The sequence below is a fragment of the Quercus suber genome, unplaced genomic scaffold (assembly GCF_002906115.3).
Source record: "Quercus suber isolate HL8 unplaced genomic scaffold, Cork oak 2.0 scaffold_114, whole genome shotgun sequence".
Taxonomy (NCBI): domain Eukaryota; kingdom Viridiplantae; phylum Streptophyta; class Magnoliopsida; order Fagales; family Fagaceae; genus Quercus; species Quercus suber.
In genome coordinates this window covers 1,108,060-1,132,480 of record NW_027069579.1, presented here as the reverse complement: position 1 = coordinate 1,132,480, position 24,421 = coordinate 1,108,060, and the positions used below count along the sequence as shown (strand labels likewise).

Below are 24,421 nucleotides of genomic sequence, written 5' to 3'. Positions count from 1 at the left end.
GGTGTCACTAGTTGAGGGATGGTGGGGGTTGACTTTTAAAAATTAACCCTCGTAATTTTTACCCAAAAAAAAAAAAATTGTAAGTTTATGAATTTCTCTCAAAAATTAAAATCTATCTTTACCGGTTCATGATTTTAAACTTGCATTTGTTAGGGTCATTAGCAACCTATATCCAAAACATGTCCAATTATATTTTGAGTTGTAATTAGTTCATAGTACCTAGAAGTATGTTTGAAGACATGAGAGATTACTCAAGAGTCTGCTATATATCTCAACTGCAAGCTTGACTGCATCCTGCCTGATCAAGGATGACTTATTTTCTATACTAGCCTCAATTTATCGAGATTCGCAAATTCTTTTTTTGTTGTTTTACATTTTTTTTTTTTTTAAAGTGAGTTATATTCAATGGGTTTTTGTAACCCTACTAGAGAGCCTTAGAAAGGCCCATTATGCATGACTTTCAAAAATGTTGTAGAAGTAGAATCCCCTAGATAGTCGTACAGAAAACCCTAGCTTCCAACTATTGAACCCATGAGTTAGAAGCACAAGAGAATGAGATTTTGTTGTAGCTGTTGTGCACCAAGAATTTCATACCAAGCATTATCTTCGACACCAACTATTGATGATTCTATTGTTGTATTATGTGAAGTTATTGCACAAACCTACATCAATCAAACTATTGTTGTAGTGTTAGAGACAGATTGGGTGTTCGTGCATTGAATAGATTCATGAGATTGAATAGATTTACGAGGTAAAAAGTCCAACTGGGTTAGTGTTGCTTGTGCTCACTTGAGTATGTTCTATAAGTAGCAATAATAGAATCGGGTTATATTCTGTATTGTAAACTTTAATTCAATTCTATTCTAGTGAATTCTTTAGTTGGCAATAAGCTCCTAACCACATTTTGTGTATTTATCGTTAAGGTTTTCCTATCGTAACCATATCACTATGTCCATATTTATTTTTTTCTACTATACTTTATTATTGTGATATGGTCGTACTTATAACATGCTCAATTGAACTTTTGCACAATTTGCTTGATTAATCAACTTGTTTGATTTCTAAAACCAAGTGGGGTCTAATACTAATATTCATGAATTTTTTTATTGATTTATTATTCACAAAAAAAAAAAAACCTTGACTAAAATTGGTATCCTCCTCAATAAGTCCATGCTAGTAGTTGTTTACTTAAATTATTCTCATCTCACAATAGATCATAACCTTAATTATAGCATCCATGAGTTGGTTGACCTAAGTATTTGATTTTTTGCGATCCAAATTAGCACCTCTCTCTCTCTCTCTCTCTCTCTCTCTCTCTCTCCATAGATTTAGGTCCACATGATGAAGGTATTCCTACCAAGATCCATTATATACTAAGATATCATAAAATAATAGTGATTATTAAATAATAATAAAAACTAGAACAAACTTACTGGACAATGTATGGAAGATCACATTCATCAAGGCTTGAAATGTTAAAGGTGCATTAGTGAGGCTAAAAGGCATCACTAAAAAATAAAAGTGTTCGTATAAGTGTGGAATGACAAATTTGGAAAATTATCGACCAGGTTTCACCTTATCAAATGGTAGCTTAAGGAAAGGTCCAACTCCCAAAAAACATTTGCTTGATATAGTTCATCTATCAACTCATCAACGGCTAGCTTTGGAAATTTGTCTTTAATGGTGATCTTGTTTAAGAGTATGTTTGGCCTGTTGGATTATACGGGGAAAATGCGCAATTTTAGATGAAATCACCAAAAAGAAAAATTCATTTGGCTTTGCGATTTCTTCAAACCCGCATTCTAAGAAACAAAACTAAACCACGATTTGAAGTTGTAGTATAGAGGTTGCTTTTTAAGAAAATTTCCTTGGATGCCAAGAAATTATAGAGTAACCTGTGACTACAGGGCCAACATTTTGACCTTGTACTACATCCCTATAAAAGGATGTCACATTAATAAAATTGATTGCATAAGCCTTCGATGCCATGTAATTGAAATCATAAATTTGCTGCTAACCCCATAAATCTAAGTTTTCTCTCTTCGGAAATTTTATGGTGGATTCAAATTTGAAATCTAAAAATTATTTTGATGCAATATTTGCATATTGCATCAAATAAACCTACCTTCACTGTAATCGATTTAGAGCTCCATCCATATTCTTAGATTTTCAATATGAAAGTCTAATTTTGTAAATGCTGTCGACGCCTGGCCTCAATCAAAGCAGAAAACTGCTATCGTTGAGCCTTCGTTGGACCACCCGCTGTGGTGACGCTCCCGCGCTCACGGGGGGCCGTTGGAGGCCCCTCTCGATTGGTTGGTGCGCTTGGTATGGTTCATGCAGAGCTTCAAGTGCTCTCTCTCTCTCTCTCTCTCTCGATGGAGGAAGGTAGGTCTACCTTTGACAGTGTGGTAGGAATCTTGGTCAAATTTTAGGTGATTACCAAAAGTAAGTGAAGTCGCCACCAATTATTGGGTTTTTCTAAGGTGTGATTGGTCACCTGTTTCTAGTTAATTTTATTACCAATCATAGGGTAAGAAAAAGGGCATTTTTCCTAATCTAATGTGGATGGCAAAAAAAAACTTGATTCTTGATTCTAGAAGTTTGGTTACGTGTGAGGAATGTGTTAGGAACCCCACAACGCTTGTTTAAGGACAGTCATTTGTTTTGATAAAATCTTAATTTTTAGATATTGGCAGTAAAGAACATGATTTTGACATTGGCTTTCGGGGCTTTGCATGCATAGGGGCTTTGAGGTTTGGCTTTTGAATGGGTGTGGTCCCAATCTATGCTCTCCTCAGGCATTCGGGCAAAGTACCAGATTTCCACAACAAAAATCCAGTAACATGTCGCATTACTTTTGCGGCGAAAATTAGGCATCGCTTTGCCTAAGGTGATATGGACTGTGACAATCACACCGAAAAAGGGGAGCAGATATATATATATATATATATACATCATGCACAATGCAAGCACACAGAGTAGGAAAGTAAATGCTTACATCCCTAAAGCATGGCTCAAAATATAGGTTCAGGAAAGTAAACAAGAGTCACCATACTCTAGAGATAAGGACGAATGATACATGGCACAATATACCTAATACAAACCATCTACGAGAGAAGGGAAGGAGGAAGGAAGGGGTTTTAAAAGAGTAAATAACCAAATAGGAGAGGCTAGACCGCTAAAACTACCAAACATTGTCGTTTGGCTTATATCTACATGCTTGCATCTTCGCCCTTTTTGCTTGCACCTGGGAGACCGTGCCCCAGCTCTATGTGTCCTCACTCCATATGTGTACATGCAAAGGTAAAGACAAGAAACCAGCAAACAAGCAATGGAAGGAAAAGATGCAAAGAGCGTATGAAAGAGGCATAAAGCAAATAAGCATGGTAGACATGGCAAGTAAAGAAAGAATAAAGCAAGCAAACAAACAAGAAGACAAACAAGTAAGAAAGCAAACAAAAGGTGGCGCCCGTGAGGGACAAATGTAGGTTTGGATCAAATGTCCATAACTTCATTGTGTTGAAGCATGGACGACACACTAGCAAGCAAGACTCATGCATGAACATGTAAGCAAGAGTGTAAAGATGCATAGAAAGCCAACGAGTGGCACAAACAAGCATGGTAAGCATATCATCGCACGAAGTGGAAAGGGAGAAAGGTATGCACGAAGCAACTGGTGTCATGGTGATACATCCTAAATGGTTACATCCAAACAAGGCCTTATAAGCATCGGATGTAACCACACAACCACAAATCCACTAAGGGCGTCAAGCATGGCATAGCCTAGAACTAGAGAGGCTAATACAAGCATAAAGCATAGAAGCAAGCAAGCACAGACATGCAAATAGGGGTAATCCAAATCCTTTTATGTGGGTCTCAGTGTATGGACAATGACAAAGACCATAGGGTCTAAATCAGGTCCTACCCTTAGGCCAAAACACAAGAAAGAAAGACAAAGCAACAAAAGAGCTACAATAGCAAATGGCATGACAAACATGGCCTATGTCTAGGCACACAAACATGGCATAGAGCACACAAGCACATAGATGATGGCATAAAGCATGTAGAGAACATAGATCCAAGCACATAGGCATGTGAAAACATAGATCTAGACATATAGGCATAGAAACATGCATGTAAACATGTAAAAGCCTAGCACATAGACATGGAAGAACATGGATCCAAGCATATAAGCATGTGAAGACAATGATCTAACCATATAGCATGAAAATAAACACATAGATACAAAGTCCCAAGCAAGGCATAGCCAACAACATCATACAAGCATGTGAGCATTTAACCCTAACATCATCCTAGAACAAAAAGAGGAACAAAGCATAGGAAAACATGGCATATAACATAAAGCATGTAGATCTAAACAGATAAGCATGTAAGGATGTAGATCTAAGCATGAAACATGGCATAAGGCATAAAAAGCAAGGAGATTTAAGCTAGAAGTACAAATAAAGCAAGCAACATGCTAAAGAAAGCAATAAATCATGTAATTCAAGCAAAAAGAGTAAGATAAATGCTACAAAAAGATTTAGAAAGTTAGGGGTGTGGATAGTAGCTAAAAAGCTACATCCACACCCCTAAACTCCAAATCCAAAGTGAAGAACCAAGGAAAAGAAGATTAGGTATAAGGACAATACCTTGTGTTTTTGTGAAGAAAGAAGAATCAAGAGGCTTTGATGTGTTTTTGGTGTGTTTCTTGTGTTTGAGAGAGAGGAAAAAAACTCAGAATTCATCCAGGCAAAGAATAGGACCCAGGGAGACTTTTTTTTTTTGGTGCCTGGGGCCTTTTATAGCCTCGGCATGCTTTACAAGGCGACAGCTCTTTAAGGGCTGCCACCTTCAAATGGTCTCGGATTAGGTTGATCTTGGCACCCCTGAAAAGATCTTGACTTCCTATTTCTGAAAAAGATATGGAATTTGAAAATCCAATAGTCGGATCAAAAGTTATGGCTCTCGGAAGTTAACAGTGCATCAATTGATGCATTATCCCGGTTTTCATAATATCTTGGCCGCTCTAACTCCGATTTCAACCCATGAATAGTCGTTAGACTAAGAATTTGATCATCTTTGCAATAGCATTGATTTCAACCCATTCTGACGGCTGGATCAAAATTAGGGTTTTTGGGGCCATTTAAGGTCAACTTCAAGCCAAACTTGGTCAAAGTTACCAAAAATCTCCGAGAAAATCGGGTTTGATGTAAAACTATGAAAAGTTTTATTTTGTGAGGATTTTGACCTTATTTGATATTCGGTCAAGCCTAGGTTAATTAGGGGCATTTTGGCTAAAAGAGTCACTTTAAGTGCTCTGATGTTCGAACAAGTTGCACCACGTCATTTTAGATGTTCTCGTGGCCCCATGGAGAGAAAATAACATTTTTGGATTTTTTGGGATCCAACACGCAAGTCAAGGGTGGACAAAATACGATATCAACAAATGCCATCCAACAACTCTCCACATTTGCACATTCTCTTTATTCTTATATGTTCTTCATGTTTGGAAAAGGTCTTCACAAAAGTGTCCCTTCATTTTCACGCATTAGAGGGATACACAAAGAAAACGGGAAAAACTTCTTCCTTAGTCACAGTAATACACGCGAGAATCTTCATAAGTTTATTCAAGCACCAAGACAAAGTCACATCGTTTTTGGAGAGAATGATAACTGCAAACCTCAAAATTTCCATTACCTATATCGCAACTAAATGAGTTGTTACAATAGATAAAACAAGTATATCACATATATTGGTTTTGTTGCAATAGCCCAAACCTTATGTTCACTTCCTTACTTCCACGTGTCATTACGGTATAAGATTCAATTAATTGCACATAACGCATTGCAATGACATGGTCAGTTGCAGTAAGTTATTGTAACAACTAGATTCATTTTAATACAATATGGCAATGATTTTTTTCATTGCAGTATCACTAAAAGATTGTACTTATTGCCATGAAGTCTTTTGAATAAAATTATTTTTAAAATATCACAAAGAAAGTTATTGCAACAAAAAAAAATTTTGTAGCAGTAACTTATTGTGATAGACTTTATTGCAACAATGTGCAAAATAACTTTTTTTTGTTTTCATTTCAATAAGATCTTACTGCAACAACTTTGATTTTACTGCAATAAAAAATTTCATTGCAAAAACTTGTAATGGACATATGTCATGTTTGTCAGAAATTTATTTGAACAAGACTATGATAGTAAATTTACCATTATCAATGGAGCTTTTATCTGAGCTTCTTAAATTGGATCTAACAAACTACAAAAGCTTTTAAGTCTTCCCCAAGTGTCATTTGTAATTTGACATCTCTAAATAAATCTCACTCTATCTTGTTGCTCAAAACTTGACAAAATGCTAGAAAATTTCAAGAATCTTGAAGACTTAAAGGAACTCGATATGAGGGGAACTGCAATAAGAGAGCTACCTTCATTGATTCTTCTCTTAAAAAATCTCAAAATACTCTCTTTGTAGGGATGTAAAGGGTCTTCATCTAAATCATGGATATGGAATAAGCTTCCTAATTTTCTTTTAATGACAAGACAAACTCTAGATCCTTGCTTAGAATTGGATTCGTTAAGTTTTTGTGCATTAACCAGATTAAACTTAAGTCACTACAATCTTCAAGCAATCCCTTGTGATATTGACTCCTTGTCTACATAGAAGTATTAAATTTAAATGGAAATAATTGTGTTTATCTTCTTAAGTGTATTAATAAGCTTTCTAATTTGATAAGTTTTTATGTAGAGAATGGCACGCCTACTCTATTATTGCTGAGTTTCAGTCTTTTGAAAGAGAAAACAATTGATGTTGTTGCAAATGGTTGTAACTCACTAGAACCAACATTACCAATTACAGCAAAGTATCCCCATTTTTTTCTAATGTTTCTCAATTGCCTTCAATTTGAAGACAATTAAGACTTATTCTCGACAATGCTAAGACAACATTTTTAGCGATCTCTCTCTCTCTTAGTTTTTAACATCATGATTGTAAAACAAAGAGATTTGATCTTATCATTCCTAAAAGTGAAGACTTGAATTAGTTTAGCCATAAAAGTTTGGAACCTTTAATAAATCTACAAGTTCCTTTATGTAAAAAAAAAAATAGAATGGTTTAGGTGTATGTGTGGTTTTTGAACTCCCTGAGCATCATCCACTTCATAGACTTAATGTGCAAGATTAGATATTTATAATATATGCACTATCTTAAGGTGTCACATTAAAGCCAACAAATGTTCATATCCCTATTTTCCATTCTTTTGGTTGTATGAAAGAATATGGCAAGGTTATATTGTCTTACTGTTGGTTTCCTATCTTGTCCCTAAATGTTTTGATGGGTGCTTCCAAGAAAGTTCGATTCAAAATGATAAGAATGAAACCTATTACAGTTAGTATACAAATAAAACTTTAACTTTGATAGTGAGAAAACCTAGTGATATGAAGTGGTAGCTTTGAGGAATCAGGAATACTAAAAAACTTTCTCTTTGAAATTTTTGGTAGTCATCATCTCTCTCCCTCTTATATTTCTTATTTTTGTTCAACTTATTGGCATATGCTTGTATTTTTTTTTTTTCTTTTTTAATATGTGACAAATGTCATTTTAGTTCAAGAATTTGTGTTACTAATTACTAAACACAACAAAGTTAATTAAACATCATTGAGAAGGACAAACTTAAAAGCTGAAATAGACCCCCTCATTCAATTTCTCACATTTCAAGTTTTCAATTGCTTGTCATGGCCTTTTTTTTCTTTTTCTTTTTCTTTTTCTTTTTTCCGTTGCGCACCCAAAAAGAGCGCTACAAATTTTTTGCAACGATTTTCCAACCATTGCATAGCAATATCCCTATTGCAACATTTATTGAGAATGCTGCAATATATATATATATATATATTTTCAAGTTTTCTTTGCAATGATCTAAAAATTTTTTTAATAAACCCTAAATTCACTTACTTAAAATTTAAAACTCATGCATTGATTCTAAAAAAACACTATAATATATTACAGTGTTTTTAGAGCTACTACAATAAGTACTCTATTGAAACGTTTTTCTACAACGTTTTGTAAAATGCTGATATTAAAATTTTCAAATTGCAATAATAAAAATCAATATTTCTCTTATAAACCAATACTTAATTACTTCTTGCAATTACTAATCCATTATCAAGTAATTGAATTTCGAATGCAATTTTTTTTTTTTTTTGGAAGAAATTTTTCGAATACAATTGACATAAACTATTCACATTTGTTCATATAACTTGATTACACTAACAAGTTTCACCAATACTAAGTACAAATAACAATGTTACAAAATTGAACAATTTTTTTCATTTTAAATCCCAGATATTTCTTACTTTCACCAAGCATGTACATATGCATAATTTTAACACACACACACACACACAATACATTTATACACAATAGATAAATACAAAACTTGAGAGAGGAGGATAGCTTGGCTTTGGACTCGGCTATCGATGAATTTCAGAATGCAAAGATATTCCCTTTTTTTTTGGTTTTTGGTTCAATTGGATACAATGGTGAGATAAAATCAACATTTTTGAATTGGTATACTTCATTTTCCATATTCCAAAGAAAGATTCCAACAAAGGATGATAATGCTTGCTTCAAGATTCAAGCAATCACAAATCCTTTTAAGCAATGAATGGGATGAGTCCACTTTCCCTTTCTTTTGGTCAAATAAAATTCCCGGATTTTCTTGGCCCATAGAAAATTTTTGCCATAGGTTTTCCTGATGATTTTTTTCTTTGATTTCCTTAATTTGATACCCATGTTAATATAAGTGGTGAACTATTGGGCACTATATGAATGTGTGACTTAAGAAAGGAGTGAGATTTTAGTCGGCTATGGCAGAAAATAAAATTTTACATGAGACAAGAATATTTGGGAATCTAATCTAACCGAAAGATAGGGAAAGTGGACTCATCCCATTCATTGCTCGAAAGGATTTGTGATTTCTTAAATCTTGGAGCAAGCATTATCATTCTTTACTGAAAGAACAACATACCTCTTAGATCTATAATGTTTGGAGTGCCCTTCAAAGTATTTGTCTATCCAAGACAAGGGGGCAAGGGATTACAAGGGAGGAACGCAGAGGAGGTGTGCGGTGTTGAGTAGGGTAGTGCCATGTTTGTTGTCACTACGAGTGGGAAGTTTAGAGATGACGGTGTTTGGCATTGGGGAAAAATTACCCTAGTCCCATCCTAGGAAGACGTATTGTGATATTCCATAAAACAAATTTTGAAATTTTTTGGATGCAAAATTTTTTTGTGACCTGCCCATTCACATCTCAAATTTGGATTTACTCTAAAAAAGAAAATATGAATCTGCTCTCATAATTAAGAAAGTTAAAGCAAAAAGTCTAAGACTACACACTTTTCCACAACTTAGCCACATGATAAGCAATAATTGTATTACTTTTCACTAAGCACTAATGGTAAACCCATGTGTAAGTGGTGCATTCCAATTACAATTTGATACTTATACGGATTGTGACAAAGTGTGCGGCCAATTGTGTAATCCTAGAAGAACTCAGGTTAAAGGGATGTTGGAATAAGTCTGATCTCATTCCAATATGTAGTGTTATGAGTTATTGATGATTGTTTTTTTCTTAGTGTTTTTGCTCAAAGATCTTTTGGATTCTTTGTGATAACATCTTGCATGCAAATAGTTTAAGCAATGTGGCCTTCATATATTGAAGTTTTCATAATAAAAAAAAATTAACCAAAATAGATTTCCAAGTTGTTGTGATTAGTCATTAGTCATATTGTTTATTCTTACTAATTTACTCGTGGCCTTCATTCAATAAAAAGGGGAAAAATATGTGTACTTGGTTGGTGCTAAATGAGAATTTAATGGGACTAGAACAAGTTTGGCGCTAGTAAAAGTATAAATCTCTTTTGATATTAGTTGCGGTTCCTCCAACATTAGATATTTAGACGGATATATGAGAAAAATACATTTAACCTTTTTCATTCAACTGACCTCACCAACCTTTTGTATTCATTCATCTAACTCTAAGAAAGGATGATCAGAAATTTGATGCTTGTAAGTTTGGACTATCAACGAGTTAATTAATTAAGTCCTTTTTGGTAAGTTGACTTGAAACAACAATTTTAGATAATGTTATCCAAATGCTGATCAATAGAAACAATACTTTTTCATCACTGCACGCCCTTGACATGATGGTCACTCCACGAGTACAAAGTTCTTGTAAGGTGTGAGAGGCAAAGGCTGGGATTCAAGTCTCTAGATATAAGTTTCACATACATATACACTTAGATTAGGTTATAATAAAATTTATATCTTTTATAAAAATAAAAAATAAAAACAACATTTTTTCTACATGTTGTACCAAATACTTAGGCTGCGTTTATTTTGCCTAAAAACACTTTCAGGAAATTATTTTACACCCTTGTGTGTGTTTGGCAGCTATGAAAAATACAGTCAACGGAAAATCATTTATGTTTTGACTGGAAAATAAGCTACTTTGAGCGTAAAATCATTTACGCTTTGATTTTACTTTCAAACAATTTCCGAAAACCACATTTGAAGAGAGAGAGCTCGAGCACACTCCTCACATGGTCCAAAACCTATCTCCAAGCTCACCTCAGCCAAGCTCCAGCCAACCCAGCCAAGCTCCGGGCAGCCCAGGTCGTGCCGCCCCACAATCCAAAATCCATCTCCAAGCTTACCGTCAAACCATTTCCCAAACAAAAAAAAATAATAATAATAATAAAAATAAAAAAACCGAACTAAGAGAGAGAGAGAAGCTAGTCACCATCAGAGAGTGAGAGAGAGCTGCCCACCGTCAAAGAGAGAAAGGTCAGTCACCTGAACTTGAGATTGACTCCATCGCCATCTGGGCCATGTTTCTCTCTTCCTCCCTCTGCCACCCATGTCTCCGATCTACCCTTTTTCTCTCTACCCATGTCGAGCAAATCACCACAAGACGAGTGACCCATCGTGACCCAGTTGCCTCCGCTGCCTCTAGATTGAGCCCATTCGCCTCTCTCTCTCTTCCTTCTTCTCTCAATTTGATCAAATTTGATGAATTTTTTTTTGTTGGGTTTTGTTTCTTTTTGTGTTTATCTATTGAGAAATAATATTATATATTTGTTTGGAAGCTGAAAAAATGTGAGCAACAAGTAGAAAATGTGTTTTCTATAGTATTTTCAAGAATACAACCAAACACCAGAAAATATTTTTCAAAGCATTTTTGGAAATGCAACCAAACACTTGAAACAAACGCAGCCTTGATTGTGATTTTAAAAAATTGTTTTTTCAAAACATGCATTTAAAATTGATTGTTTTTTAAAAATGCACTTTTACAAACAGCTAACCCAAAAAGACACAGTGATATTATACACACAAGTCACGAACTATCTTCATCGCCAAAACCACCGTGATGAAAAGGGACTATTGTTTGGGGGGATGATGCCTATGTTTTGCGTGTAAGTTACCAATCTCTCAGTCTGAGACTTTTAGTAGTAGGGGTAGCGGTAAGGATTGGAGGCTACTGGATTACGTCAAAGCTAAAGGGGAATGTGATGGTCGTGGGCTCATTTAGGGTAAACTCTTACAAATGGTCTGAAACTCATTCAAGAGTCATTACTATTTAACTTCTGTATCTTAATTCTTTTTGAGATCATGGTGTCCTGAATGCTAAGAATTTTACCAAGGTTCAGCTTGAAGTTTTGTGCAAGTATTTATGGTCCTCCATTATGCGATTAGCTTGGAATTGGAATTGAATGCCTCCTTAAGATGACCTCTTTCCCTGTGACTATTAGGCTAGTTTCTTCCTTGTGAAATTGCAAGAACTTCCAGAGTCAAGCAATACAATAGTCGGTACAATGCTGAAAGTGTCTCTCTCCCGCATGGTTTCGAGTGTATGGGCATCACGAATGGCAGCCAAGAAGATGTCTGGTACCTCTAGATTTTGAATAGTTTCCTGTTTCCATGGTCTCAGTTTCCACGATCACATCTCTAGCTATTAATATCATCTTCCTTGCAACATGCTTATATAAGAGATTTTTGCAATGTGGGCATGCGTTAAAATTTTTCATTTCAACTGTAGCAAAGGCCTTGTTGCGTCTTTCTTTTTAATTATTGTGCAAGAGACATTCGCCAAACCACCATGGGATGGCTTTTCAGATCTTCATCCCTACCATTTGGAGGAACCCTTAGCTTGGTGGTGGAATTGGCGCGAGACTTGGTCATAAAGAAGTATCATGAGCTTCATAAAGCTGAGCCAGGCCCATAGCTGTTGCGAGATCATTTGGTCAGCCAGCCGAATTGCTAGAATTTAGAAAATCTCTTTCTGCCTGCGTTCGCCACTCAATAACTCTGCACGCACGTTTGCATCAATCTTCAAATAAAGTTTCGGGCAAAATCGAGCAAATCAAGACTACGTCATCCGGGATTACAACAAGATATAACAGAAGTCATGCTAGAGTAATTATATTTACTCCATATCCAAACAGAAGTGGCCAATGCAACTGATTTCATGTCGTAATCTATTTAGAAATAGAGAGGTTAGACCTATATGATGACAATTGCCCTCCACCCATGCTGTGTCTCAGTTCAGGTTCAGCAATTGGCCTCTCCAAAATTGAGGAAAAAGCTGCATACCAACGACCTCTCATAGACACCATAAAAGCAAGTCTTTTGCATTGGGTACAAAATTGAGGTAAGATAAACTTCAAGCACGGCTTCGCTTCACTTTCACCGGCTCTCAAAATTTTTGAACATACATAACTAACCCGAGTTTAACATTTATAATAATATAATTATAATATACGAAAACCAAAAATATATCTCATCCACTCCAATAAGACAACTCAAAGGTGAGTTGCCAAGCATATCATTAAAATTTATTGGTGGTGAGTTCCAGAATGAAGGTGATATGAGAAAAGGGAATTTCTTCATTTACAACAAATATAACAAATTTACTTAGGAAAACTTATTCATGTTGAACAATCTATACTATACAGGCAAGCAAATAATGCCAAAAATTTACAATCTTGCAAATCAGATCAAGCTAATTTTGAAGTACTCAACAATCCTGAACTTACCAGCTCACAGCACATTTACAGCCATATGGACCTCACTTCCTTTACTCCATCATGTCATGTTAAGCACTAAATATCTACCAAATATTCAGAGCAGCAAAAAGTATGGGAAATGGAAAGTAGGTCCTCGTTCATTCATTTCAAACTGCTGGCTCATCCAAGCTAAACAAAAAAGAGATTCATTCCTGCCTAATATATGGAGAGGAACTCATTTCTGTACTGTAAAATGAATCATCTCCAGCAATTCCATACATATTTTCATCCTTTTCTTCATCCCACTTGAGGACCTCCCTTATATACTTGAATGCCTCATCAACTGATGTACGCTCCCAACCTCGTGTCTGCCACGCGAATAACTTCCGCCTGCTTATGGAAGAATATAGCTCCTTAAATTTGACTGCCACATAGTAGTATGCCTGATGTGCGAGGGACTGACTATTGTGATGAGGCTTCACAGGGCTGAAGTCTCTGAACCATTCACAAGTTGACAAAGGAACGTGGTTTATCTTGTCTTCAAAGGCATCGTATTTGTTCAGCAGGAGCACAAAAGGGGTGTCTTTGAAACAAGGGTGCCTCACCAAACTCTCAAACAAATCTCTGCTTGCAAGCATTTTATTATGAAAAGGACCAGTACCATGGGCCCACATCTGATCATAGTCGCTCAAGGAAACACAAAATATCACTGCCCTCACATCTTCAAACATTTCCAACCATTTGCAACCATCGTGCAGTCCCTTAGAATTTATGTGAATTAGTTGGTATCTGTGACCCAAAAGAGAAGAGACAACAGAAAGTAGTTTTAGCACTGCAAGAAAATTTGTACAAACAGATGCAACAGTATGTAGTAGGAGAAAAGAATGGAGGTTTTACTTGGTCAAGGGAGGTGCGCTTTCAAAGTTCTCATTGTATGTCTCAGACATGGGGCTTCTATCATCAAATGAGAATTCCATAAAGGTAAGACCATTGCTCTGAGTGACTCCCTCTGCATATAAAATGTCCTTGTCTGAAGGTTCATACTCATTGCTTGATATCTCTATAACCTGTAAACAGAAAAACAGTAATGTCCATTGAGATATTAAATAGTAGTTGTGTGAACAAAGAAAAATGAGGCAATTCAAGCATGCTCAACTTTCATTAAATCATCTTAGTCAATTGGTGAGAGGAACCACACAACCTAGACCATAACATAGATAATAAATAATAAATAAAAACTAAAAATCAGATCGAAAGAAATTGCCTCATCTGGAGGCATGAGAGAGAAGAACCTTATCCAAGCTTTTCTTTTTTAGAACTTTGTTGGATTGGTTGTTTGCTTTGCAAAACAAATCTTTCCCTTCTTTTTTTGTTTTCCTAAATTCTTGCAATTTTTGTTTTTGATTTGTTGTCTCCTTGTTCACTCCCTGTGTACTAGGGTGTTTCCTTTTTGTTATCAATATATCTTATTACTTATCAAAAAAAATCTATTGATTTCCATGACAAACCAAAATATAAATGTTATGACGGATGTAACCTGATAATATAGTCTAGTCTGATTACATCAAAATACAGTAATCTGGTTACATGCTAAGGCTTAAAGCATCCTAAATTAAGATATTTACAATATATATTATAGTATGTATGAATCTGTAATTCCAACATAGAAATTATTGCTAAATCCTTTCTACAAATTTTTAATTACTACGTAAGATAAGCTGCCTCTTTGCTTTTACAGCACACTTTTTTTCCCTAGCCCTAATGATGTGGGAAGCATGAAGGAAATTTTATTTTAAATTAGCTTTGTTTAAACTCAATTGTATTTTTATAGGTTCATTGGAATTAGGGTTTAACTTTACTAGTAAAATAAGCTTGCTCTTGTTCTCCTATGGAGGCAAGTTTATGATGAACAAAATTTCTCTTGGAGCTTATCCTAGGGTTTGGCACCAACTCCATCCAACCCTAGGTTCTTACTAGATTGTTCTTTCTTAAATTGTGTTAGACTCCAAGCAAGCTTAGGTATTCCTAGGTTTTTTCTTTTTTTCCTTCAATTTTTTTTCATCTTTTTTTTTATTTGTCTTGCATCAATTTTGGCATTAGAACTCATTGGTCTGTATCACCTAAACCCTAAACCCTGCCAATTGGTTGTTAACCAATTGTCTTTCTAGGGCCTATTTTGGTTTGTGCTCTTCAAGACTTCAACCCACCAGAAAAGCATCGAACCGGAATGGTTTTAGTGAATCAATTGGTTCATGATACTGACATATTGTCAACATACAACCTGAACCTGGCCCATGTGGCTAATTGCTAAAGGCACTAAGCTAATGCCATCGTTTACATCAATCTGTCTATTAAACAATATATACGCACATATGATGTGTATATGTACATATACTGGCCAAATTAAACAAAAATTATGAGAAATGTCAACATGAGCACACTTTGAACCCTAAACCAAATGGCATGTACCTCACTTTCAACCGTAATGCCAACAGAATTATTAAACTATCTTCATCACTAATAATATATATCATAAACAATTTTTATGATTATAATTAATTCTAAATATATTATGTTGCCAGAGTCTTATGTAGTTAGCCTGATTTCCTGGCCAAAACTAGTAATTGCAATTTTGAAAAACAATGAAATTTAAAACCGTTCCTAATCATTTGACAATGAAGGAATATAAGGTACAAAAATCCCCAAAGGAACCAAAAAGCAGATCAATCACCCAGAAACAGGACATGAAAGATCATAACTTTTGCAAATCATGCCAAGCACAAACCAAATGACGGTTCCACAAATGGGTCCCCAAACCTCTCCCCCCCTCCAAGTTTAAGCAATGTGGCCTTCATATATTGAAGTTTTCATAATAAAAAAAAATTAACCAAAATAGATTTCCAAGTTGTTGTGATTAGTCATTAGTCATATTGTTTATTCTTACTAATTTACTCGTGGCCTTCATTCAATAAAAAGGGGGAAAATATGTGTACTTGGTTGGTGCTAAATGAGAATTTAATGGGACTAGAACAAGTTTGGCGCTAGTAAAAGTATAAATCTCTTTTGATATTAGTTGCGGTTCCTCCAACATTAGATATTTAGACGGATATATGAGAAAAATACATTTAACCTTTTTCATTCAACTGACCTCACCAACCTTTTGTATTCATTCATCTAACTCTAAGAAAGGATGATCAGAAATTTGATGCTTGTAAGTTTGGACTATCAACGAGTTAATTAATTAAGTCCTTTTTGGTAAGTTGACTTGAAACAACAATTTTAGATAATGTTATCCAAATGCTGATCAATAGAAACAATACTTTTTCATCACTGCACGCCCTTGACATGATGGTCACTCCACGAGTACAAAGTTCTTGTAAGGTGTGAGAGGCAAAGGCTGGGATTCAAGTCTCTAGATATAAGTTTCACATACATATACACTTAGATTAGGTTATAATAAAATTTATATCTTTTATAAAAATAAAAAATAAAAACAACATTTTTTCTACATGTTGTACCAAATACTTAGGCTGCGTTTATTTTGCCTAAAAACACTTTCAGGAAATTATTTTACACCCTTGTGTGTGTTTGGCAGCTATGAAAAATACAGTCAACGGAAAATCATTTATGTTTTGACTGGAAAATAAGCTACTTTGAGCGTAAAATCATTTACGCTTTGATTTTACTTTCAAACAATTTCCGAAAACCACATTTGAAGAGAGAGAGCTCGAGCACACTCCTCACATGGTCCAAAACCTATCTCCAAGCTCACCTCAGCCAAGCTCCAGCCAACCCAGCCAAGCTCCGGGCAGCCCAGGTCGTGCCGCCCCACAATCCAAAATCCATCTCCAAGCTTACCGTCAAACCATTTCCCAAACAAAAAAAAATAATAATAATAATAAAAATAAAAAAACCGAACTAAGAGAGAGAGAGAAGCTAGTCACCATCAGAGAGTGAGAGAGAGCTGCCCACCGTCAAAGAGAGAAAGGTCAGTCACCTGAACTTGAGATTGACTCCATCGCCATCTGGGCCATGTTTCTCTCTTCCTCCCTCTGCCACCCATGTCACCGATCTACCCTTTTTCTCTCTACCCATGTCGAGCAAATCACCACAAGACGAGTGACCCATCGTGACCCAGTTGCCTCCGCTGCCTCTAGATTGAGCCCATTCGCCTCTCTCTCTCTTCCTTCTTCTCTCAATTTGATCAAATTTGATGAATTTTTTTTTGTTGGGTTTTGTTTCTTTTTGTGTTTATCTATTGAGAAATAATATTATATATTTGTTTGGAAGCTGAAAAAATGTGAGCAACAAGTAGAAAATGTGTTTTCTATAGTATTTTCAAGAATACAACCAAACACCAGAAAATATTTTTCAAAGCATTTTTGGAAATGCAACCAAACACTTGAAACAAACGCAGCCTTGATTGTGATTTTAAAAAATTGTTTTTTCAAAACATGCATTTAAAATTGATTGTTTTTTAAAAATGCACTTTTACAAACAGCTAACCCAAAAAGACACAGTGATATTATACACACAAGTCACGAACTATCTTCATCGCCAAAACCACCGTGATGAAAAGGGACTATTGTTTGGGGGGATGATGCCTATGTTTTGCGTGTAAGTTACCAATCTCTCAGTCTGAGACTTTTAGTAGTAGGGGTAGCGGTAAGGATTGGAGGCTACTGGATTACGTCAAAGCTAAAGGGGAATGTGATGGTCGTGGGCTCATTTAGGGTAAACTCTTACAAATGGTCTGAAACTCATTCAAGAGTCATTACTATTTAACTTCTGTATCTTAATTCTTTTTGAGATCATGGTGTCCTGAATGCTAAGAATTTTACCAAGGTTCAGCTTGAAGTTTTGTGCAAGTACTTATGGTCCTCCATTATGCGATTAGCTTGGAATTGGAATTGAATGCCTCCTTAAGATGACCTCTTTCCCTGTGACTATTAGGCTAGTTTCTTCCTTGTGAAATTGCAAGAACTTCCAGAGTCAAGCAATACAATAGTCGGTACAATGCTGAAAGTGTCTCTCTCCCGCATGGTTTCGAGTGTATGGGCATCACGAATGGCAGCCAAGAAGATGTCTGGTACCTCTAGATTTTGAATAGTTTCCTGTTTCCATGGTCTCAGTTTCCACGATCACATCTCTAGCTATTAATATCATCTTCCTTGCAACATGCTTATATAAGAGATTTTTGCAATGTGGGCATGCGTTAAAATTTTTCATTTCAACTGTAGCAAAGGCCTTGTTGCGTCTTTCTTTTTAATTATTGTGCAAGAGACATTCGCCAAACCACCATGGGATGGCTTTTCAGATCTTCATCCCTACCATTTGGAGGAACCCTTAGCTTGGTGGTGGAATTGGCGCGAGACTTGGTCATAAAGAAGTATCATGAGCTTCATAAAGCTGAGCCAGGCCCATAGCTGTTGCGAGATCATTTGGTCAGCCAGCCGAATTGCTAGAATTTAGAAAATCTCTTTCTGCCTGCGTTCGCCACTCAATAACTCTGCACGCACGTTTGCATCAATCTTCAAATAAAGTTTCGGGCAAAATCGAGCAAATCAAGACTACGTCATCCGGGATTACAACAAGATATAACAGAAGTCATGCTAGAGTAATTATATTTACTCCATATCCAAACAGAAGTGGCCAATGCAACTGATTTCATGTCGTAATCTATTTAGAAATAGAGAGGTTAGACCTATATGATGACAATTGCCCTCCACCCATGCTGTGTCTCAGTTCAGGTTCAGCAATTGGCCTCTCCAAAATTGAGGAAAAAGCTGCATACCAACGACCTCTCATAGACACCATAAAAGCAAGTCTTTTGCATTGGGTACAAAATTGAGGTAAGATAAACTTCAAGCACGGCTTCGCTTCACTTTCACCGGCTCTCAAAATTTTTGAACATACATAACTAACGCGAGTTTAACATTTATAATAATATAATTATAATATACGAAAACCAAAAATATATCTCATCCACTCCAATAAGACAACTCAAAGGTGAGTTGCCAAGCATATCATTAAAATTTATTGGTGGTGAGTTCCAGAATGAAGGTGATATGAGAAAAGGGAATTTCTTCATTTACAACAAATATAACAAATTTACTTAGGAAAACTTATTCATGTTGAACAATCTATACTATACAGGCAAGCAAATAATGCCAAAAATTTACAATCTTGCAAATCAGATCAAGCTAATTTTGAAGTACTCAACAATCCTGAACTTACCAGCTCACAGCACATTTACAGCCATATGGACCTCACTTCCTTTACTCCATCATGTCATGTTAAGCACTAAATATCTACCAAATATTCAGAGCAGCAAAAAGTATGGGAAATGGAAAGTAGGTCCTCGTTCATTCATTTCAAACTGCTGGCTCATCCAAGCTAAACAAAAAAGAGATTCATTCCTGCCTAATATATGGAGAGGAACTCATTTCTGTACTGTAAAATGAATCATCTCCAGCAATTCCATACATATTTTCATCCTTTTCTTCATCCCACTTGAGGACCTCCCTTATATACTTGAATGCCTCATCAACTGATGTACGCTCCCAACCTCGTGTCTGCCACGCGAATAACTTCCGCCTGCTTATGGAAGAATATAGCTCCTTAAATTTGACTGCCACATAGTAGTATGCCTGATGTGCGAGGGACTGACTATTGTGATGAGGCTTCACAGGGCTGAAGTCTCTGAACCATTCACAAGTTGACAAAGGAACGTGGTTTATCTTGTCTTCAAAGGCATCGTATTTGTTCAGCAGGAGCACAAAAGGGGTGTCTTTGAAACAAGGGTGCCTCACCAAACTCTCAAACAAATCTCTGCTTGCAAGCATTTTATTATGAAAAGGACCAGTACCATGGGCCCACATCTGATCATAGTCGCTCAAGGAAACACAAAATATCACTGCCCTCACATCTTCAAACATTTCCAACCATTTGCAACCATCGTGCAGTCCCTTAGAATTTATGTGAATTAGTTGGTATCTGTGACCCAAAAGAGAAGAGACAACAGAAAGTAGTTTTAGCACTGCAAGAAAATTTGTACAAACAGATGCAACAGTATGTAGTAGGAGAAAAGAATGGAGGTTTTACTTGGTCAAGGGAGGTGCGCTTTCAAAGTTCTCATTGTATGTCTCAGACATGGGGCTTCTATCATCAAATGAGAATTCCATAAAGGTAAGACCATTGCTCTGAGTGACTCCCTCTGCATATAAAATGTCCTTGTCTGAAGGTTCATACTCATTGCTTGATATCTCTATAACCTGTAAACAGAAAAACAGTAATGTCCATTGAGATATTAAATAGTAGTTGTGTGAACAAAGAAAAATGAGGCAATTCAAGCATGCTCAACTTTCATTAAATCATCTTAGTCAATTGGTGAGAGGAACCACACAACCTAGACCATAACATAGATAATAAATAATAAATAAAAACTAAAAATCAGATCGAAAGAAATTGCCTCATCTGGAGGCATGAGAGAGAAGAACCTTATCCAAGCTTTTCTTTTTTAGAACTTTGTTGGATTGGTTGTTTGCTTTGCAAAACAAATCTTTCCCTTCTTTTTTTGTTTTCCTAAATTCTTGCAATTTTTGTTTTTGATTTGTTGTCTCCTTGTTCACTCCCTGTGTACTAGGGTGTTTCCTTTTTGTTATCAATATATCTTATTACTTATCAAAAAAAATCTATTGATTTCCATGACAAACCAAAATATAAATGTTATGACGGATGTAACCTGATAATATAGTCTAGTCTGATTACATCAAAATACAGTAATCTGGTTACATGCTAAGGCTTAAAGCATCCTAAATTAAGATATTTACAATATATATTATAGTATGTATGAATCTGTAATTCCAACATAGAAATTATTGCTAAATCCTTTCTACAAATTTTTAATTACTACGTAAGATAAGCTGCCTCTTTGCTTTTACAGCACACTTTTTTTCCCTAGCCCTAATGATGTGGGAAGCATGAAGGAAATTTTATTTTAAATTAGCTTTGTTTAAACTCAATTGTATTTTTATAGGTTCATTGGAATTAGGGTTTAACTTTACTAGTAAAATAAGCTTGCTCTTGTTCTCCTATGGAGGCAAGTTTATGATGAACAAAATTTCTCTTGGAGCTTATCCTAGGGTTTGGCACCAACTCCATCCAACCCTAGGTTCTTACTAGATTGTTCTTTCTTAAATTGTGTTAGACTCCAAGCAAGCTTAGGTATTCCTAGGTTTTTTCTTTTTTTCCTTCAATTTTTTTTCATCTTTTTTTTTATTTGTCTTGCATCAATTTTGGCATTAGAACTCATTGGTCTGTATCACCTAAACCCTAAACCCTGCCAATTGGTTGTTAACCAATTGTCTTTCTAGGGCCTATTTTGGTTTGTGCTCTTCAAGACTTCAACCCACCAGAAAAGCATCGAACCGGAATGGTTTTAGTGAATCAATTGGTTCATGATACTGACATATTGTCAACATACAACCTGAACCTGGCCCATGTGGCTAATTGCTAAAGGCACTAAGCTAATGCCATCGTTTACATCAATCTGTCTATTAAACAATATATACGCACATATGATGTGTATATGTACATATACTGGCCAAATTAAACAAAAATTATGAGAAATGTCAACATGAGCACACTTTGAACCCTAAACCAAATGGCATGTACCTCACTTTCAACCGTAATGCCAACAGAATTATTAAACTATCTTCATCACTAATAATATATATCATAAACAATTTTTATGATTATAATTAATTCTAAATATATTATGTTGCCAGAGTCTTATGTAGTTAGCCTGATTTCCTGGCCAAAACTAGTAATTGCAATTTTGAAAAACAATGAAATTTAAAACCGTTCCTAATCATTTGACAATGAAGGAATATAAGGTACAAAAATCCCCAAAGGAACCAAAAAGCAGATCAATCACCCAGAAACAGGACATGAAAGATCATAACTTTTGCAAATCATGCCAAGCACAAACCAAATGACGGTTCCACAAATGGGTCCCCAAACCTCTCCCCCCCTCCCCCCCCCCCCCCCCCCCCCCCCCCCCAAAAAACATCTTCCATAAAATCAAATAAGAGTGCACAAAAGAATCTGTCTTCTACTATCAAGTGCAATCTGGAACAATGTTCTTCAAAACAAAATCCAGTCTCTACACCATGCATCATGTCAAAAATGTACTCTTCTACCATCCCCAACCACAAAAAGTATGAAACCTGACAACATCTCTGAACCCACCCTTACTACTCAGTACATTACATCTACAGGTACTTCTCATTGACTATAAAGTCCACTGTCCCCTGGCTTCTCCATACTTTATGCTAATAACCTGTCTTCAGAGATAACCACACCCTCGCCAAATATGCTTTAGTATTTTTTCTTTCAATGAAAAATAGTTTTTTTCCTGACTTGTAAACAAAAAACTCATGCGCCATATAAAAATGAACCTACGGCCTCATCCTTTGTCTCTTGTTTATGAGGAAAAGAGATGCAATTTGATCACAGATTATATTATAAAGGACGACTTTTTAAGTTCATCACATTTGCATCACATGAGAGACAAAGTGAAAAATGATTAGGAGAAAGACCAATTCAGGAAAGCTATGAACCTTTAACAAGCTGCACTGGAATCTGCAATAATATATATATATATATATATATATAAGCTAGGTCCGAGAATCTGTAGTTGTGCCAAAGGGCTATACTCTTCTTGCATCAAGTGGTTACCTTTTATTAGGACTTGGGAAAATTACAAAAATCCCTATAATTTGCTATTGCTTCAAATCAAGCCTTAAATTTTAAAATGTTTCAACTAAAATCGTAAACTTTTTAACTCATTTCAATTAACACCTTTAATATGCCAATATTAACCAAAGGTAACATTATTCACATAAGTTGTGTCTAAAACCTTTCTAAACACACAGGGATGGAGCCAAGACATGGAGTTAGGGGAAAAATAATTATGAAACTCCAAATAAGGATCCATTTAGTATTAACAAACTATCAACAAAGACAAAAGCACAAAATCAATGTTTCTTAATAGATTATAATGCAATCATTTATGAAAAGGGAGCTCAACATTTTAAAGTTCTAAGTTGTTTGTTTTGGGTAAAATTGGTTGATTGGGTTTAATTTTTTTTAGTTTTGCTATTGGTAATTTTTAATATTGGGCCAATTTTTTTGGGCTTGTTAATTTTGTTTTAGATTTTAGATCTATAAATTTTTTTTATGGCCTTTAAAATGAGCAATGATATTGTTAAGAGGGGCAAGTGTAATTTTACTCCATCCCTGTAAACACAAAATAAAAACCTTCCATGTAAAATTATAAGACCTCTGATACACTAAATGAAAGTAGTGAAATTATATTATAATAGTTATTGCCACCAAAAAATTCACAATAAAATTACGTATATATAGGTTCATGTCCAAAAAATATCTTATTATATACTAGAAAATAAAAGTTGTGTTCTATACCATATGATTGCATCAAGTGGATGCCTATCCTTTTTTTATTGTTTTTTTTTTTCCATTGTTTCTCCTTATGTACTGTGATGCAATTTAAATATATCAAAAGGTTTAAAAAATACCACTGCACTTAAAATTCTACAATCAAAGATTCTAGAAATACAAAATATATATATATATATATCTTGCTTAAAAAAAAAAAAAAAAAATAGAGATACATGAGCTAGGGAGATCGGAGCTGTGGATCGGTGCAGCTGTGGATCGGTGCTTGTGATCGGCGCTTGTGATCAGAGCTAGGAAGACCGGTGCTTGTGGATCGGAGTTAGGAATCGGCGTGATCGGAGCTAGGGAGACCGGCTTGTGGATCGAAGCTAGGGAGACCGGCTTGTGGATCGAGTTAGAAAAAATGGGAGCTGTGGAGAGATAGACCGAGAGGGAGACACGAGATGGGTATGGAGAGGTGATCGAGAGGAGACGAGATGGGTATGGAGAGATAACCGAGAGGGAGACGAGATGGCTATAGATTGCTATAGAGAGATGACCGAGAGGGAGAGAGATAACCGGAGCGGAGCGGAGTGGTGTTTGTGATCTGGAAAGGAAGGCCACAGAGAGATGGAGAGAGTGAGAGAGTGAGAAATCAGAAAATGGGAAGTGAGAAAGAGAGAGGCGCGTATTTAAGAGAGTTGGTAGGAGTTGGTGAGAAATAATAAAAAAATAGAGTATAATGTATATTTTATTGAAATAACTTGTAAAATAAATGAATTGATGTAGGTGTTTTGTAAAAGTGGATGTGTAAAATAGAAAAAGTAGGTTTTTAGTGTAAAAATAGATGTGTAAAATACACATACTGATGTGAATGCTCTTAG

At 35.6% G+C, this 24,421-nt stretch overlaps 2 protein-coding genes across 2 annotated transcripts in view; both read right to left on the bottom strand.

Moving 5' to 3' along the window:
- Positions 1–12,858: 12,858 nt before the first annotated feature.
- On the bottom strand, positions 12,859–14,159 carry LOC136068424 (extra-large guanine nucleotide-binding protein 3-like). The gene is made up of 2 exons (XM_065775566.1): positions 13,974–14,159; positions 12,859–13,865 (listed from the first exon to the last, which is right to left on the bottom strand). The coding sequence occupies exons 1-2, from the start codon at positions 14,051–14,053 to the stop codon at positions 13,283–13,285; spliced, it is 663 nt and encodes a 220-aa protein (XP_065631638.1). The 5' UTR covers positions 14,054–14,159; the 3' UTR covers positions 12,859–13,282.
- Positions 14,160–19,065: 4,906 nt separating this feature from the next.
- LOC112004311 (extra-large guanine nucleotide-binding protein 3) overlaps positions 19,066–24,421 on the bottom strand; it is a 22,072-nt gene continuing 16,716 nt past the window's right edge. Inside the window, exons 7-8 of the mRNA XM_065775567.1 lie at positions 20,181–20,350; positions 19,066–20,072 (exon numbers count right to left, since the gene is read on the bottom strand). Coding sequence (XP_065631639.1) covers positions 19,490–20,072; positions 20,181–20,350 — 753 coding nt within the window. The 3' untranslated portion in view covers positions 19,066–19,489. The remainder of the gene's footprint in view (positions 20,073–20,180; positions 20,351–24,421) is intronic.

Coding starts and splice junctions, on each gene's coding strand:
- LOC136068424 (XM_065775566.1), bottom strand. CDS start 14,053: ATGGAATTCTCATTTGATGATAGAAGCCCCATGTCTGAGACATACAAT. Junction 13,866..13,973: donor AGCGCACCTCCCTTGACCAA/GTAAAACCTCCA, acceptor TTTGGGTCACAG/ATACCAACTAATTCACATAA.